Source organism: Chanodichthys erythropterus, chromosome 6 (genome assembly GCF_024489055.1).
Source record: "Chanodichthys erythropterus isolate Z2021 chromosome 6, ASM2448905v1, whole genome shotgun sequence".
NCBI classification, from domain to species: Eukaryota; Metazoa; Chordata; class Actinopteri; order Cypriniformes; family Xenocyprididae; genus Chanodichthys; species Chanodichthys erythropterus.
In genome coordinates, this window is record NC_090226.1 from 34,403,879 (window position 1) to 34,423,868 (window position 19,990).

Consider the following 19,990-nt stretch of genomic DNA (forward strand, 5'->3'; position numbering starts at 1 on the left):
TGGATCTCTGAGCTTGTGCGAGAGAGTGGAGGCGGGGCTGATTAGCATATTCATAGATCCACGTATATTAAATGAAGGAAGGGTATAGAGTTACATTCAAGCTATTTATAGGTGTGAAGAATTTTTTTTTTCACAGGGAAAAATGTTTAAATATGTAATTTTGGTGATCAAAGATGAGTTTTAAGGTATAAAATTATTGACTACAGGGGAACTTTATACCCCTTTAAATCATTTAATTCTTTTATTATTATTATTATTATTTATTAAGTAATAAATCCCCCACCCCCGTCTGTCAGTAGGTCTGCCTATGACTGCAATATGCAATACAATATTGAGGTAAATGTTTTTATTATGTGAGAAGAAAGATAGTTAACAGTCAAGTCATCTTTATTTCTATATAACACTTAATACGATACAGATTGTTTCAAAGCAGCTTTACAGTGATAAACGGGAAAGTATACGATTCAGTAAAGCAAACAGAGTTCAATTCTGCTGTAAAGCAGCTCTAAAAAGACAACAGTAAACATTATTCAGCTGAGATCAGTTCAGTGTTGATTCAGTTTGGTTCAATAACATTACAGTCACAGCTCAAATGCATGAAGATATTAAGATATTGACATCATGATTTTCTGTAAAGCTGCTTTGAAACAATGTGTATTGTATAAAGTGTTATATAGAAATAAATAAAGTGAAACTAATGGCACTATGCAGGACATCTCTTTCTTGAGACAAATGTGACAAACTTCTGAACACAGAATGCAGGGATTGACCCATTCACAACCAAAATCAAGAGACAAAAACCGAATCTAAAAGCATGTGAAGTACATTAGTTTTACCTCAGAGTAGAGTGTGTTTGAGGGACTGACGCTCAGGACGGGGCTCAGCTGGGTATGGTGTTTATGTCCCGTGTGATGGTGATGTCTGCTTCTCCGTATGGTGTGTGTGATCGCCAGAGAGACGGGCCGCAGCTTGTCCCGAATGTTTTCCTGGTGAAATGAGAACAGAAGAGGCCCTGTTTCATCTGATATTAACATGCATCTCCTCTGATCGGACTTCATTGAGTCACTCCTCTCGTGTTATGAAATGCAGCTGCAATTTTGATCGTAATGTGTGTGCTTTGGTACAATGCAGCAAAGTTTGAACCCCCTGTTTCATGTGCAAAGTGTTGATTTTTCACCACATGTTCCATAGCGGGCAGAAATCAATAGTTGTGTCTCATTTGAAGGCTGAGCCCTCTGGATGCCTTTTCGATTTCCAGTCTATGAATGGCAGTCAATGGAACGAAAAGTGTAGTGTGACCGCCCCTTAAATCCCTTCATGTGCAACAAAAACATGAATTTTTCTCAGAGAATGCGATTGGATAACTGGACTAACCAGTGGACCAATCGCATCGCACTGCATCTCAGTTGTTGGTTCAGTTATGATTGGGTTTAATCATAGACTGCAAAAAAAAAATATGTGACATCACCCATAGGCTTCTGAAGAGCATTTTTGAAGCGTTGCCATCTTGGCAGTGCGTCACCGCGCGTCACTCCCAGATAACTGAAAATGGTTAAAGAGGCGGGACGTGGGTGGAGCTGAGGTGACGTGACGGCAGCAGACAAACAGCTAGTGGTGACAGCAATGGCAATCCACCTCTCACTCAAGTGGCCACGCCCTTATGCAGAACTTTAAGGCTTAATATAATTTAAATGGATGAGTTATAAAAAAGTTCACCCCCCTCACAGTTGTCATGAAGGTCAAAATTAGCAGTATAGACTGAAACTACAATTTGTACCAGGCTGTAAACATGTTTTTATCTGCTGTAAAGTTGGGCATTTTAACATGGGGATCAATGAGATTCTGCTTTCCAGTGGCCAGTCGATGAATTGCAGTTTAAGTCACTTCTTCTGATATTTGAACCAATTTCCCAGGAAGCAATGATTTTTTTCTGTTTGAACACATGGGATGGAAATGTTGCTCTATTCACAAATTTTTTATGCAATATTCCAATTTTGTGCACAAGTTAAATTCACAACTTTGGAAGGAAACCCAGCTAATGATACTAGTGATTGCTGCTTTGAAACAAAAAAGTGGTGTAAGTAAAGGTGACTTGTCATTCATAAATTGTTTTAGACCCTGCTTCCACCTGTATTTAGTGCTCAACAAAAATGCACCTCGTGTACCATCTTTACAGCAGGTGGAAAGAGGGCACCATCAATACACACATTCATCTGCATCTCTAGATCTACCTTCACAGCAAAAGTCACTGTTTTACAGTCCGGATGTTTTTGTCCATGTAGCTCCACTTCCACAGAATGGATGTACTCCGGCTCTGATAAACTGCGGTCCAGGAAGTGAACTCTGTGAGGAAGACTCAACTTCCTGCGCTCTACGTCCGCCTCAAAATGTACAGCGAGTGCTGATGTGGAGGAGCAACACAGAAACATTCAAATATATGTGTATATCTGCACTTACAGCGAATGTTGTTGTTATAGATGTTGAATTTCTTACTGATATGTGGTGAGTAGGAGTCTGGATAAGCCGTGTATGTGTAGCAGGCCTTCACGTCCACACTAGATGAAGACAAGTCAGTCATTCATTATAATATCACGTTGAAATGGATTTATCTATACTGTGTGTAATTTCCAAGCAAGATGTCATATACACAATGTGAAGACATTGAAAAAGTAAAATAACTTCTAACCAAACACCATCTTGGCCCTGGCAGCTGGGCTGCGTGAGGTCAATGTGCTGAGGCTCAATGGAAATTTCTCGTATCACGTGGACCACCGGACGTGACCTGATGGACAAACAACGAGTCAGAAAACATCTTGCATCTCAAAATAACTGCTGCTGTGGCTTTAAATGACAATGCATCCATTTTTAAACATTCAGCGGACATCTTTGATAAGGGATGCATGTTTTTCATTTGCACGTTTTTCTCAGGCACTTCAGATCTCACCTGTAAAGCACAACCTGATCACTGAGGGAGCCGACAGCTAGATCTGGATAAAAATTCCCATCAACATCTAGTCCTCCAGATATGGAGTAGCCAAGTCGCTTGACCCCTGCATTAAGCCCATCCAGAACCTTGATATGATGATAAATATACAGATGAATAAAGTCAAAACACTGTGATGGCACTGCTGGTTGAATGTCTGCACTGTTAGCACGGATAAGTTGAATTTACTTAAAAAATTTGAGGAAACTGGTTGCCCTAAAAAAAATTAAGTAATGTTAACTTAATAATTCGAGTTCAATTAACTTAAAATGTTTTGTAATATTAATTACTTTGTAGTTATTACACCTAGTATATTTAAGTTCAATGTACTAAGCAAGTTAACTTGCCACCAATCAAAATTCATCCATGCCTCCCATCATGCATTGCTGCATGAATAATTTATGAGCTGAATCATCTTAGTAATTTTCTTTATTCTCACTTTTTAAATTTTGCTGTTTTTCTGTGACTTTTTAGTAGCTTGTTTTCTAATGTTCAGAGTTGATCTGTTTATCAGAAGATGTTGCTTGTCACCGTCGTTGAGATTCAGACACTGATTCAGGACAACTTTTTTTTTCTTTTTTTTATTGTATTGTAAAAGTTGATCTTCCGCTGTAAAATCACAGTGCTGCTGTAATCAATAATGTAAATCTAACTGGGCTCTAAATGAGTTCAGTGATTAAGATCAAATAATGATTATGTGAAAACATAACCAACACCACCTGATCATCTTTTAACTTTGCTTGTCTGGTTGGTTTTAATGCAGTTAAAACTGCCCAAACAAAATCTAATATTAAAAAGTTAAGGGTCAAGAGCTCAACTAAAACAAACCCTGACCCTCGATGATGGTAACTTAAAAATTGTGATTTTCTCCTTTGGTGAAAAACTATAAAAAGGTAAATGTTTGGAAAAAATGTCTGTAGAACAGCCAAAACAAATGTTCCAACTGCTCATCAACAGCTCCTTGAATTCATACACACTACGACAAAATGGCGTCATTACCTGCCGCAAACCAGTGTGAAGGAGGCGTGGTCAGGAGAAAAACTTCATAATTTAAGTGCATTCAACTTACATTTATTAACACAATATAATTTATAAGTAATGCAACCAAACTTAAATATTTTAAGTATATTGTAATTATATTTTTAAGTAAATATAAAATCCAGGCTAAGAGTGTATAAATCTATTCAGAAACAGAACCTTGAACATGTTACTGAAAACTGTTTAGTTTGTGAATGAATCAGTAGCTGCGTTTACATGGACCCTAAGAATAAAGAAGTCACACATAACCACCTCAATCGGAATGAATTGGCCAAATCCGATTAAAATTTCATTGGGATTGTATGGGGTGGTTTAAGCCTTTTCTAATCCAATCAACAGGACATGTAAACACTTAATTGGACTGAAAACAGAAACTGGAAAGTACTGCACACGTGCAATGCCGTAAAGATGGTGCAATGACACGCGCAATGAGCTGTTGTTGAATATAGTGTCATAAATGAATGTCGTGTTATTCTAAAGTTCTTCTTGCACTCAAAGTGAAAGTGGAGCAGCACAATGCTGTTCCACCCGTCCTTGTTTTGGATTTTCATCCACAGACATCTTGTTTTGCATGCAGGAATTAAGGGCCGTATTTACTGCTTGACAGATATAAGATATGTGCTCGTCGTCTCCAAATTAGGACCTGAAATAGATAAACATTAGTATGCACAAACAGCAAGAAGTGTGCGCATGTCAAAAAAAAATTCCGATTTGAATCTTGTGACATATAAATGCACACAATCACTTTATTTAGTGTTCATGTAAACACTACGCTCAGATTCATCAATCGGAATGAATTCAAAAGGTGAAACAAAAAGTGCCCATGTAAATGTGTTTTCGAACAAATCAGTTGAATGAAGGATTCAATGACTCACTCATATATATATATATATATAAATATTCAAATGTTGTCTTAAAACAATCTAATGTGCCTAAGACTTTTCCATTGTGTGTGTGTGTGTGTGTGTGTGTGTGTGTGTGTGTGTGTGTGTGTGTGTGTGTGTGTGTGTGAAAGAGAGAGAAGGTTTGCCTGCGAAGGTTTGGTATCAATGCCAGATGAAGTGCCGCGGTAAATGAAAACTTTCCCATCTCCATCAAACGGGGCTCCAACAGCAATGTCTGAAAACAAACACATTGACTAGATTTTAGAGAATATTTAGAGATATACTGTATACACTAGAAGTGAGTAAACCCCTGTGTAATATCATTACAAAACGTGCAATTTTAAAGCCCAAAAAAGCACATCCATCCATCATAAAAGTAATCTATAAATATCCATATGTAAAACTTTACAAACTATAATCATTGGCTTCCAGCAACGCCCATAGGTTTCAGTATTTTCAATGTTTCAACAAAAGTGATTTAGAATCAACATTACATTGTAACATTGATCGAACAAAACTACCAAAGATTATTTTTTGTTCATTTCAATATTGATTCAACATCGGTGATGTAGAATCAATCATACAGTAATAATGCTGATTCAGTGACATTACCTTTGATTTTTTGTTGTCTAATCTGCTTTCTGAGATACCATGAAGACGAAACACACTGTGTGTTACTTTGTTCTTACCTTCATAACCATCCCAGTCCAGATCTCCAGCACTGCTGACGGTCATCCCAAACATAGAGTCATACGTTCCGTTGAGTCGGATCGGTCGTGCCTTTTCCCAGTGGCTGGCTGGGTTCAGAAACACATACACCGCACCTCCAATCTCTGCCTTTCGGTCGAAGAAATTTGGAGCTCCCACTATAAGATCTGTCCAACTGTAGATGAAATCATCCTGTTAGATATTGAGCACATCAGCTTTACACAGGGACATGTAAAGGTTCTCACCCATCGCTGTTCAGATCAGCAGTGGCCACAGAATAACCGAAGGAGGAGGCCAGTTCCTCGCCCCACAGAATATGGTCCGGCATCAGCCGGTAGACGCTGTCCTTCCGCAGCAGAACCACGGCTCCTCTGTGACTGGCTCGAGGAGCTCCGGCCACAAGCGTCAACTCAGACTTACTTATAAGACCTTTGGCTGAGTCTACAGAGAAACCTGTGAAGAGACAGATTAATACCAACTGAGCATGTGATGATTTTGCACCTGATTTTATATGATCTTGCATGGGATTGTGGTATACATAGTGTTGTGAGGAAACCACTATCAGCAGTCAATACCAATACATTGGAGTTTGCAAATGAAAAACAATCTATTCAAATATAGAAAGAGTTAGTCCTCATTCAGCCATAATGTTCTTTGTCTACAAACCCAGGTAGCTGTTCTGAGAGACGTCCTTGACGGAGCTTTTGGACGGTTCCACAGTTTTGTAGACCAGAGCATCCTCAACAGGACTGGCCATAAATAACAGCCCTGAGAGTACAGACAGGAAGATCGATACAGCAAGATAAGAGTTCAGATGATTTACAGAAAAAAAATCCACATCAATTCATCAGAAGCAATTTTCCAGGGACAACTATACAAATAAATAACCTAATAGCTGAAAATGTATGCCTAAACATACTGACCTACTCATAAGAAAACAATGAATTAATCCAATGTCCAAACATCAGAAATTCTTTATATTTGTAGCCTATATGTGATCATTTGGTTACATTTCGATAGTCCATATTAGACATTCTACTAACTATGGTGGCACATTGCTGCCACATACATAATATTTTTTTTCTCTACTCAATTATGTCGAAATAACGAGATATTATGTCGTTAAAACAACATATTTTCTCATAATAACAGTTATGTCGTTAAAATGACATATTTTGAACATGACGTGTATGAAATATGCCTTTATCTGATCTATAATAGAGAATTTATATAGCCTAGATCAGTGCCTTTTTCACACTCCTGCGCTCGAAAAGCAGAAGCAAATAAAGAGTAAAATACCTTTCGATGCCTGTATCAATGGCAGTGCCCATAGCATGAGATTGTTGTGATTTGGTGTACAGTTCATCACGGATACCTCATCTAAACCAAACTTATAAAGCAGAAAATTTTCCAAGGACCCTCATAATAGTCTATAACAGTGATTAAACCCAAAGTCAGTGTGGGTGGGAGTAATGAACACAATATAATTGTTTTATTGGCATATATCCACATTAAACTCATTGAAAGTCTTCGGGATGTGCTGGAGTAGACCAAAAATCAATGCACCTCTTGAATGTTGTGATGTTATTTCTATCAAGAAATGTGTCAATTTGTTGGTAAAGATATTGTATTGACAATGCAAGAGTCAAGGACTCTGTAAAGTCTCTTACAGCACATCCCAAAGACTTTCATTGAGTTTAAGGTGTGGACTCAGAGGTGCCAATTCATGTGTCCCAACCATTCTTTCACAATTTGAATCCAGTGAATCTTGACATTGTCATGCTGGAATGGTTGTTTAAGAAATGAGAAGCTACATAATCCATCTTTTAGGGTTCAAACATAATAGAAACATAATAATCACAGCAATAATGATCTAGTCATGGACTGCCTATTTAAGTATTTAAATATCTGCCTATTTAAATCCAAACAGCGACTTTTTTTTTGTAGTAGAATGTCTATAGTGGACTATCAAAATAAAATGAGTGGTCCAATACATATTTCCTAATTCCCATTACCTTTCCAGTTGTATGTACCCGGTGCCCCAAACAGGATGTAGTTTTTGTCAGGTGTGAAACTAGCTGACAGGCCCTGCTGGCAGAATCCAAACTGCTCGTGTCCTTGAGGACGACCTTCACAAAACTTCCACTCTCCCCCGTCCAGATCATCTCTCTCAGTCAAATCCTCACTCAGCACATAACAGCGTCCGATCGGGTCACGTGTCTCAAACGTCTGGTTGACATGTTGTCTGTGCTCATAGAGGTGAGCACACGTCTGTGAGATGACATCAGAACAATAACAGGACTCATGCTGCCACAATGACCTTGACCACGATTCTGATTTGATTTTAAAATCCGAACTTTAGCATTGACAGTCATTGTAAGCAAGCAGTGATGGATAAAGTACTTGAGTTGCACTGAATTCCATCTTTCTTTAAATCCATGTTCTTTTTATCTAGTCTTAGACTTGACTTGAATTCGGGTGATCACAGTGCTGAATAATTTTTTTTCCCAGTTCTGTTCCATCAGTAAGAATGTGTGCAAAAAATTTTGGGTGCTTTGATGACACGAAGGATACACTTGATGCATCCTTCAAAATATGCTGAATGAAGTCAAGTCAAGTCAAGTCAAGTCAAGTCAAGTCAAGTCAAATTTATTTATATAGCGCTTTTACAATTGGTAATTGTTTCAAAGCAGCTTTACATTTTAGAAGCACAGAAAAAAGGGAAATGGTTAAAAATAAGCTGTACAACCAAGCGTGGTAATATGTAACATATACAAGATGGTGCTACATTAAGCCAATGTCTGCTGACTCCCAGGGGTGAAAAAAAAAACCTAGGAGAAAAACCCAGCGTGCTAGCACTGGGAAAAAAGTCCTAGGAGGGAAAAAACCCCTTGGAAGACATATATAATATATGTAAATGGATATGGAGATCAAAATCTGAATTATACATTTTTATTATAGAGATTAAAAATAGATTATATATAAATATATGTAAGCGGATACGGAGATTAAAAATGAAGGATGTGAAAAGAGAGCCGCCTTCCAAGGATCCTTCAAACTGTGACACCTTTGACAGAGCTTGGTGTGCAGCCTTACTAGCATGCAGCCTACCATTCGAGAAGCACCCAAATTGAATATTTCTCTACTATGTAGTATGTGAAAAATAGTACGCCAAAAGAGTAGTATGTCCAAATATATAGCATTTGAAAAACAGTAGGCGAAAAGTCACTGGATGACCTTCCGGTGAGATTCTGAAGTGCACTTTGACTATCCCATGAGGCCACGGGAGAAGATTTATGAATGGAAGTGAAGTGACGCAATTTACGCTGGTAGGTCACATGACAGTAACAACATGGCGGATGTAGTACATCCGAATTTCATTCATACTACCCATATTCATACTATATAGAATGTACTTTTTTACCAATTGCGAAGTAAGTTCAGATTTAAATGTAGTGCCTACTCAGTATGCGATTTCGGACACACCAAAAGTTTAGCTCCAACCCTAATCAATCACATCTGAACCAACTAATCAAGGTGTTCATGTTTACTTCAAAATAGCAAGCATGTGTGCTGGAGCAGGAACTGAACTGATATCTGATTGTAAGTAGCAGGTTTGCTACCCCTGCTTAGACACTACTGATGTTATACACAGCCAATGACTGCTTCACATCAGATCTGTATGATCTACATGTGAAGGGTACGAAATATACTCACCACCACTTTTCCACCAATCCCCTGACTTTTGACTGTGACTCCCAACCACTGGTTGTCTTTGCTCTCTTGCTCTAGATTCACTTGAGAAAACAAGAAACATGTTTCCTTGGATGGACAGCTTAGCAGAGATAATACTTTAGTTCATCACATTACAAAAATGAAGCTGTTACCACTTCCATCGATGTCCACTCGTTCACACTTCTCTGATGTAACCGGGCAGCGATACAGGGCACCGGGACGGCTGTTCTGCAAAGTTCCCAAACCTCGGGCCTGAGGAGCCCCAACCAATATCCTGTAGAGGAAGATGCTGTTCTTAGATCAGTTAAAGTTAACATTTACTAGAAAAACATAATAATTAATTAATAATAATTCATTTTGGGGTAATCTTGATAGATGAATACACATGAAGATGCTCACGCCACTATAAAGGTGCTAGATTATGGAGAGCCCTACAAGTGAAAAGTAAAACCCTAAACTGAATTCGATACCTAACTGGAAGCCAATGGAGCTGACTTAAAACTAAAAAATTAAAGGTGTTCATGTAAAGGTCCAGGCTGCTGAAGCTGGACCATTTCAAGTTTGTAAAGAAGTTTCTGTGAAACACCACTTAGAAGAGAATTACAATATACAAGATCCAACTAATGCATGAACAAGGACAGCAGTAGTGGAAAGAGGAGGTCGAAGACGAGTAATATTTCTCATATGATAATAAGCTGACCATGTAATGTTATTTACATGTGCCTCAAAGGTAAAGTGCTGTCAAGGATGACACACAGACTCTTAACCTGAAGGGAAGGAGAGATGACAGAATTGTCAATAGTCAGTTTGCAAATTTGACTTAGCGCCTACTAAGAGAATTTAAGTTTTCTCACCGTTAGCATTAAGAAAAATTACATTTAAACCATGACTTTTTTTATATAAGCAAAGCAAAAAAGAGGAAGATGGTAACATTGAATTAGGCTTTGAAGGCATATAGAGATAGGTGTCATTAAAGTTTATATACCAAATTTGCAAAATATTTGTCCAAAAGGCAATAGATAAATAATAAACAGAAGAGGGCCCAAAACTGAGCCCTGAGGCACGCCACTAGTAATCTGAGTGGCAATCCAATTGATCATTTTAATTATGTTAAGATATAAACTTGCAATTCTGAACTTTGTTCTCAGAATTGAGTGATATAAAATTGCAATTGCGAGTTATACATTTAGAATGGCAAGATATTAACTCGCAATTGTGAGAAAAAAAGTCAGAATTGCGAGATAAAAAGTCACAATTATCTTTTAAATTGTTTTATTCCATGGTGGAAACAAGCTTCCATAGAACGTGCACAACCCTTGTTAGTGCTCAAATGCTGCAGGATTTTTTTTTTTTCAGTTTTCTTCATTTCTGAAGTCTCAGTGTTGTTTAGTCATAAACAGGTTTCCTAGCAGAGGAAGCACAATCAATAAATGTTTTATTGCTGAGTCTGCAAGTGCATCTTTTATTTAAAATAAATGCTTTGCTTTAATTGTTAAGTAAAGTGTTATGATGGGAGAGGGAAAAACCTACACATTTGCATTGTTTTTGGACCCCACAGCCAATTTATACAGCCTTGTATGTAGCTTAAAATGCTTTCTGTGATCTGACGTTGTATACTGAAGACAGTTTTAATGTTGTAGACTCACCAGGTGTTTTTAAGCATTGTTTCGAAGGTATTAGGCTGGTAAAACGAGTGGTTTAGAGCGAAAAAATAGCTGTGAGATTTGCCAGAGTTTGTAAGGTTCATGGCATTGTGTCATAATACAAGGGTTTTGTACGAACCTGCATATATTGCACATCCTTTTCTGAGCCCCTGACTGTATTTAACAAGCTTTGTATTACTGAGTGGGAAAGAAAGCGGAAGATCTTTGAAGACAGAATGCAAGGGTCTAAGTCTTGCCCTTGGTTTTGTGTTCCGGCGCCTGGATGTGGTACAAGTGCTCCAAAAACTCTGGGAACTCATTAGCATGAAAAAGACTCCATGTGAAAGGCATCTAAATGGAGGACAATGAGCTGATCCTCCCCTCCTGCTGCATTTCAACATTTCTTTCAGCTGTACATTTACTGCTTCTCTCCTTTAATGCATTTTTGAATTCCTTTAGTAAAGGCTGTGATCTGTGTAGATGGGAAATAACACACACACACAATCTTTTTCATTCTTTGTCATACAGCAAGCACACAGAAACTAATAGATTTCTTCTACTGGACTTGAGTTTCTCAACTCAAATGTGACAATCTGCAGCAGTTGTCGATGCACTGCTGGAGTACATTAGTGAAAGGAAACCATTTTAATTAGATCCAAAACAACACCAGAAGATGGGGAATGTTCTGAAGAGCCAGATCAATATCACCTACAGTCTTCTACACCAGGAAAATAAACTTGTCGCTGTGCCACCTGACCACTGCAGATTCATTTAGGCGTTGATAGTGTCTCCATAGAAATGCATAATTCCCAGTCCGAGGACGTAATCGGCTCTGAATAGAATGTGTTGTCATCTCGAGCTTACAGTAATTATGACAGGGTGTGAACGCAGCATCAAGCCTTTGCCCCCTCCTGAATATATATATATATATATATATATATATATATATATATATATATATATATATATTCAGTCAAAAAATCATTCAGACACTAGATATAATTTTTTTTATTTTTTTACTAGAGGATGCAGGACACTATAGTTAATTTATGTAAGTGAGGATAGTGAAATAAAGTAAACTGTGACATATTATACCCAAAAATTCTTCATAGGGTGGACTACCTGTAAAATTGATAAAAATTTGGGACCAAAAATTATTAAGACACTTTGACCTGACCATGTTATACTTAAGCATTATCTGACATAATTAAGGTTCATTTTTTCTGACTGTTTAACTTTATGACCTTGTCATAATTTATTACCATTTTTTTAAACTATAGCGAATAAACTGTAATAATGAATGAAATTTTCAAGGTGTCTGAATAAATTTTGGTAAATATACTATACATATATATATATATATATATATATATATATATATATATATATATATATATATATATATATATATATATATATATATATATATATATATATATATATATATGGTATTACTGGAAAGTGTAAGTGTTCCAAACTGCCATTAATATCAGCACACAAACTGTGAGGCAGGAGCTTCGTGGAGTGGGTTTCCATGGCCGAGCAGCTGCATGCAATCCTCACATCACCAAGTGCGATGCCAAGTGTTGGATGGAGTGGTGTAAAGCAGTGTTTCTCAACTGGTGGGTCATGACCCAAAAGTGGGTCGCAAGACCGCTGTGAGTGGGTCGCGGAGTGTGTAGTCAAAGAAACAACAAATGAAATTCTATGTATTTCTGATGATGCAAGACTTGTATTTTGAAAGACGTGTGTAAAAGCGGTCGACTCTTCTGTCAGACGCAGTTTAAAGGGGTGGTTGATTATGATTTGACTTTTTTAACTTTAGTTAGTGTGTAATGTTGCTGTTTGATCATAAACAACATCTGCAAAGTTACAACACTCAAAGTTCAATGCAAAGGAGATATTTTCTTTTACAGAAATTACTTTTTAAGGACCACAACAAATGGCTGGTAGGGACTACAACGAGCTGTGGTGTCATCACAAACCCTAAAATTTACAGTCTGTCAGTGGGAAACTTGCTGTGCTTTATTTCCCATCACATATTTAGTACACTCAAAATTCATCCTGTGTAAGCCGTTTTGGAATTGGTCATTGCATTAGCATGGAAAAGGCAACATTACACACTAACTAAAGTTAAAAAAGTCAAATCATAATCAACCACCCCTTTAAAGCCTTTTTTAACTTTAGTTCGTGTGTAACGTTGCTGTTTGATCATAAACAACATCTGCAAAGTTACGAAAATGCAAAGAGAGATATTTTAGTTTAAAGAAATCACTGTTTAAGAACTACAACGAGCTTCTTCCCGGGTTAGTGACATCACAAACCCTAAAATTTACATAAACCCCGCCCCCGAGAACACACAACAAAGGGGGCGGGGCCATGTTGGGCTGCTTTAGAGAAGAGGAAGAGTTGTTGTAGTCGAGTGTTGTTGACATGCCGTCATTTTACGCCGGACTGCTTCTCAAACGAGGATCAATTCAACACAAAAGATGAACATGACGACACATGCTAGTGGATGAGTTGAATCAACTCCACAGCAACTACATCAATTTATCCACTAACCATTCAGAAACGTCTAAAAGTTGTAACTTCTTCCTGAGTCTCTCCATCAGTGTCGACTCCGGTTTGAACAATGTAAGGCTGAACACTTTCCTCATTTTGGCTGCGTGAGATTCTCCAGCTTTGTTGTTGTTGAGCTGTTAAAGCTCCGCCCTCTTCTGGAGCAGCAGCTCATTTGCATTTAAAGGGACACACACAAAAACAGCGTGTTTTTGCTCACACCCAAATAGAGGCAAATTTGACAAGCTATAATAAATGATCTGTGGGGGATTTTGAGCTGAAATTTTACAGACACATTCTGGAGACACCAGAGACTTATATTACATCTTGTGAAAGGGGCATTATAGGTCCCCTTTAAGTAAAGAGTGCCTGAGAGAAATGCATTGTCCTGATTCAGATGAGATATTATCAACACTGGTGTAAAGCACACCGCCACTGGACTCTGGAGCAGAGGAAACGTGTTCTGTGGAGTGACGAATCACGTTTCTCTGTTTGGCAGTCTGATAGACGAGTCTGGGTTTGGCAGATTCCTGGAGAACGGTACCTGCCTGACTGCACTTTGCCAGCTGTGATGTTTGGATAAAGGAGGGGTAATGGTATGGGGCTGTTTTTCAGGGGTTGGCCTACAAACACCTGATTCCAGTAATTCTTCAGCATACCAAGACATTTTGGACAATGCTATGCTTCCAACTTTGTGGGAACAGTTTGGGGAAGGCCCTTTTTTAGCAAGGTCCATAAAGACATGGTTGGATGGGTTTGGTGTGGAAGAACTTGACTGGCCCGCGCTGAGCCCTGACCTCAACCCCATCCAACACCTTCAGGATGAACTGAAGCGGAGCCAGGCCTTCTCATCCAACATCGGTACCTCACAAATGCTCTACAGCATGAATGGGCAAAAATTCCCACAGAATCATGTGGAAAGCCTTCCGAGAGGAGCAGAAACTCTTATAGCTACAAAAGGGGGACCAACTATATATTGATGTCTATGTATTTAGAATGTGATGTCACTACAGTCCCTATTGGTGCAATGGTCAGGTGTTACAATACAAGTTCCTTTAAAAAATAAGAATAACAGCAAACAGGCCAGAGAGGCTGTGAGGTCGGGTCACTTCTCTTTTAGCATCGGACTATAACGGGCAGTAGCTCTCATATGAGTATAAATAGAGCTCACACACAGTAACAGAAGGCCAGACGACACCACATGACTTCCTTATTCAAGGCCAATCAATTGTGTCCAAACGTGCATTTACTGCCTGGATCCGATCTCCGTGTGAGTCAGAGAAAGATCACTGGACTCATCTGGCATGCCAGAGGCGCTAAAAATGAAGATCTCACAAGCAGCGTCCACGTTTGCGGCATGTACGGTTACCTGGAGAGGTTAGTAGTCAATGCTTCAGTCATATATTCAGGGAATTTCCCTGGATCGAATTACATGAAACTCTAAATCCATTAACTTTTGTAATCTAAAACGTGTATAAAAAGGGAGCAAAGCACCAGAAGCCAGTGCGTCATGGAGATTGGGTTTATGTCTGGCTGCACTTCTGAAGTTTCCCCTCAATAAACAATATTTATATATTAAACAACCTGACACGCTTTATTTGTAAATTTTGAACAAATGAACAGAAAGATCTGCTGGTGACCCAAACCTGCATCAGGAGCCGGTTGCATGAACTGATTAGACTAGTCTTAAAAGTTAATCATCACATTTTTTCTTCAAGACGGGTTCTAAATTTTCAATGTCAGTTACATAAAAAGGAAGATCAGTCTAATTTGAATCAGACAATAAGACTGATTACTTCTTGACTAACTGCTAGTTGGTCAAATTAGTTCTTAAGACACATAGTGGCTAATAAGTTAATGCAACTGGACACAGAACGTTGAAAAAATCCTTTCTGATTTGGGCCTTGACTAAAATGCCTTAAAGTATTAGTCATTAAACTTTTACAACTTGACAGCTTCTTGCTAAAAAAGCATCTTGTAACCTTATAGCTTAAACACACACAACCTCCTTTTAGACGCTAGAGACAGACAGACTCCAGTATGAGTCAAGTGAGTGTAGTACACTAGTAAACACACAGCTCTGATGGGCACTATGAACAGAAATACATTTACACATCATATAGAGAGTGAGAAAGAGAAAACGGACAAAGCAAAACCACAACACAGAGCATAATCCTAAGCATAACCCCTAACTGTAAAATTTGCCTAAAACGCCTAAAAGAGGCATACCCAAAGTAAATTGCATCCTGTTTTTTGCTGTTTATTTGAAGTATATGCATGGTTTTGGTCTCTTTTGAATGGTTTGTGTACCACGGGCGGTATAGTTTTAATGCTAATGGGTTAAAAATACATTAAAAACAAAATAGACAGATTTCTTACAAAAGTGATGTGATGTAGCAGTGAATTTATAGACACACAGTTACTGTCAGCACATAGAACTAAATATATAATTTACATGTTGGGGATGCACGTTATATTGCCACAATATCGGTATCGGCTGATATATGTTCATTTTTAATGTTATTGTTATTGGCCCGATAAGAAAATTTGGCTGATATATGAAAGCCGATAAATAATGGATTATTTCCCCGTGCACTGATCACCATGATAGTTTATGTATTGCTTGAAATATGATTGAAATCACTTCAAAAAGGAAAATACAGAAAAGTGCAGTGCAAGTCTGTCATATAAGCTACATAAAATTATAATGAGAACATTATAATTGTGTGCTTGGGACATGGATTTTAATGGTGAGATGCTTTTGTTTTTGTAATCAGGCTCTCAAAAATTTATATACAAATTTGCATTTAGATATATTGGCCAAAATATTGGTTATCGGCTTTTTAAATCAAAATTTTATATATATATATATATATATATATATATATATATATATATATATATATATATATATATATATATATATATATATATATATATATATATATATATATGTATATATACTGCCCTCCAAATGTTGCCCTCCAACACCCCTGGCAAAGTGTGGTTTTGGATGATATCAGCATAAATCCTCATAATTTTTTGGTGCAAGAACATTGCAGAAACTTGACATTATCATTGAAGACCAGCAATAATAATTTTCATTTTGATTACATAATAATGGCAATATATTCATGTCAAAGTCAGACACGCCCCTTTGCCAGCTGTGATGCTGGTTACTGGTTTAAACTTGGCCCAGACTTGTAAAAGTTTTTTGGGTCAGCACACCTTAATAGCTTCAACAATTGATTGCCAATTAAGTTTAAAATACAATCAGAACCCAGTTTAGGTCAGATAGCTGCTAAAAAATTTTTTATGTATACACTGTTTATATAATAAAATATGTTTTCGTAGTTTGTGATGTCCATTATCAGTGCAAATGATCACAAATTAAAAAGGATTCATGCCAATATTGTCTAAAACCCCACTTTTCTCGGGCGTTTCCAAACATTTGGAGGGCAGTGTGTATATATATATATATATATATTAGGCATTAAAGGCTCGTTCCAAAGGATAAATGCTTTGCTCCTGATTTCCATTCAAATCAAATCAATGCACATGTTCAAAGACAGATCATGGTAGTGCTTTAGTTCACGGTGTAGCCTGCTGTTTTCTCTGAGAGGATGATCATGAATAAGGCTGTGTTGTTGGTTCTAGGTGTAGAACACTGTCTAACTGCTGTGATCATGTGACTTATAGAAGACAGTCCTGCCTCGTTCTTATCAACTATAAAGTGAATATGCATGCATTTAATTTGGCATCACCTCCATAGTCCACTTTAGACATTCTACTTACTATAAGTAACTTTGCGAGTACATGTCAACTAGCAGTCATTAGAGTATTAGTAGTAGAGCATGTTTATTTTGATGCTTCCCAACAGACATTCTACTGACCATATATAACTTTACCAGACTATTTTACAAACCTGAACCCTAAACTACTAATACTCTAATGAGAGTTAGTTGACATGTCATTGCTAAGTAATGATTTATAGTTAATAGGATGTCTAAAGTGGACTATCAAAATTAAGTGTAACCTTAAATTTTACTAGAGTTCCTTGAAGGAAGTGAACACATATTAAAAAGCATAACTGTTATCAATAGATTCTGGTGTCTTTTCATCCGTTTTCTGGTCCAGCAGGTGCGTCTGATCACATGATTTGAGGAATCATTTATGTCTGGAGCTGCTGGAACTCTAGTGAGCAACAGTAAGAGTGATGCTGGCCTCTAATAATAGTTGATAATAAGCAGTGAGCTCAGCTCAGAGTAATGCTTCTCACTGTAACTCATCTCATAAACACACTGTGTGTCTGAGAACAGAAGCGCCCAGCTTTAACAGAGTCAGATGTGTTTGATCATATCTGCTGTGTCACTGACTGAACATCATCCTGAATATTAACAGATCCGTCTCTGATCGCAAAGTCATTCAGATGCACATGTTAAATAGACAAATAACAGCCTTCATATGTTATGTATTAAGTATTGCACTGATGAACAGTGCTGCTATACAAGATCATGTTTCAAGTCACAATCATTCTCGGCATTGAGATCTTTTGCCGTCTACATGAGCTGAATCAATAGTGCGGGACATGCGCTAAAAAAAAGGATGTTCATGCTTAGTATTTTTGTCTTGTTTTCCAGTACAAATATCTAAACATTCTTAAATCAAGATACATTTACTGGAGACGCAAAATGACTGAAGATATTATGTTTTTTTACTGAAAAAGAATCATCAAAATGAAGTGAGTTTATGCCTAAAATAAGAACAAATATCTGAGAATTCAAAGATCTTTCAGACCCCACTGGAAGATATTTGTTTTTAAATTTTATACATTTTTAATGAAACAAGACTTAATATATTTTGTAATTTTGCTCCTCCAGTAAATGTGTCTTGATTTAAGAATGTTTAGTTATTCATCCTGGAAAACAAGACAAAAACACACAGTCAGAAATCATATTTCACAGACTCACCAGCTGTGAGGTTCAGGTGTGAGCTGCTGGTGTAAAGCCAAAGAAAAGCCGAAGAAACTTCCCTCCTCTCCCTCCTTGATGAGGCTGGTTGTTGTGTCCAGGTTAAACGCTGAGATCCGGGAGCAGAGCGCGAGCAGGAGCAGGAGTCCAGCCGTGCTCCTCTGCTGCGTGTGCCAGACGGACATGACAAAGTTCAGCAGCACCTACAGTCCTGGATGAGTCCAGATCACCAACACAAGACACTAGAAGGTCTTCAAAAGTGATTAGTGTCTGTTTGCTGCTGCCAGTCTGAGATCGGCTCCAGCCGGGAGTAAGACTGCCAAAGAAAGACTGCACAAGTGCACACACACACACACACACACACACACACACAGAGCCGTGAATAGACCACCCACACCCCCCTCAGCTGACATCATCACTCAGCGATCCGTGCCACATTGATCTGGCTGTGACCAAACACTGAAGAATACCCGGACCCGCAGCTGCAGATATGTGTTGAGTCACTCCAGCAAACTTACATTCAGGAAAGGTGAAGTTTACTCCCTCTAACCTTTTAAACATCAGACACAGAATATGAGTGTCATTCAGTTGCATTGAGGCGTCTCAGGCTACATCTTACAGAGCGTCTGTTGTGATACAGATACCGGGTTGATTTCTTACAGTTCATGCTCAAGGTCATGATGCTGCAATGTGATTATTAGGAAGCTGATATCTGGATTAGGGCTGGGCGGTATGGCGATATCATTACCACGGTATAAAATGCTTATAGTTAGAAGATTTTGCTATATTGTGTATATTGCAGTATGTACATATATAGCACTATTGACACATGAAATTTGGCATGTGCTCGATGGTAAAAAGTGTTATTAAGCACAATAAGCAGTGAAAAACACACAGCGTAAACGCGCACACAGAAAGCCGCGTCTCTCAGCATGTGATCGTCAATTCTCTTTCACGTCTTATTTCGCTTGAATGGTCGAATACACATGCAACTATGTCAAAATGCCCATCGTGTGCAGTATTCATGTAAACACAGCCGGTTCTGTCTCAAGTGAACGTAAACAGTTGGGTGTAAACCGGATGTGTATCAGTATATTGGATCAGTGCGTTTGCTCTTAAAGTGACAGCAGCCTAATAAACCTGTCATTAATGTGAATCAAACAAGAGAGAAAATAACTTACTGCTCTTGACTTAACTTCTTTTTAGCTTTAAAAAGGATAAATTTAATATTTAATTCATACAGTGAAGACTATGCAATATTTTATTTTTTACATTTGATTATTAAATTTCTGTACTAATTCTAACTACATGTTAAATAAACCTATTGTACCTGAATAAATGAATGTTTAATTCATATTTTTGTTATATTGTATTTGTCCTTTTGTTTGTAATTTGCTTCTTTTTCTTTTAATAACTTAAATGTGATAAAATAACACTAAATAAATATATATCGTGATACATGTCGTTATC

At 37.8% G+C, this 19,990-nt stretch overlaps 1 protein-coding gene across 3 annotated transcripts in view; it reads right to left on the reverse strand.

Annotated features, from left to right (window-relative positions):
- The window catches only part of itga7 (integrin, alpha 7), a 30,837-nt gene extending 11,960 nt beyond the window's left edge, over nucleotides 1–18,877 (reverse strand). For 2 of the 3 annotated variants that reach the window (XM_067388747.1, XM_067388748.1), the window contains exons 1-13: nucleotides 18,521–18,876; nucleotides 9,501–9,622; nucleotides 9,331–9,410; nucleotides 7,629–7,884; nucleotides 6,280–6,381; nucleotides 5,859–6,066; nucleotides 5,595–5,788; nucleotides 5,052–5,140; nucleotides 2,945–3,072; nucleotides 2,687–2,782; nucleotides 2,494–2,555; nucleotides 2,232–2,401; nucleotides 837–986 (exon numbers count right to left, since the gene is read on the reverse strand). In XM_067388747.1, the coding sequence (XP_067244848.1) occupies nucleotides 837–986; nucleotides 2,232–2,401; nucleotides 2,494–2,555; nucleotides 2,687–2,782; nucleotides 2,945–3,072; nucleotides 5,052–5,140; nucleotides 5,595–5,788; nucleotides 5,859–6,066; nucleotides 6,280–6,381; nucleotides 7,629–7,884; nucleotides 9,331–9,410; nucleotides 9,501–9,622; nucleotides 18,521–18,705 (1,842 nt within the window). In that variant the 5' untranslated portion in view covers nucleotides 18,706–18,876. Of the gene's footprint in view, nucleotides 1–836; nucleotides 987–2,231; nucleotides 2,402–2,493; nucleotides 2,556–2,686; nucleotides 2,783–2,944; nucleotides 3,073–5,051; nucleotides 5,141–5,594; nucleotides 5,789–5,858; nucleotides 6,067–6,279; nucleotides 6,382–7,628; nucleotides 7,885–9,330; nucleotides 9,411–9,500; nucleotides 9,623–18,520 lie in introns of all 3 variants that reach the window. The other variant, XM_067388749.1, reaches the window with a different exon arrangement.
- Between the last annotated feature and the right edge of the window lie 1,113 nt (nucleotides 18,878–19,990).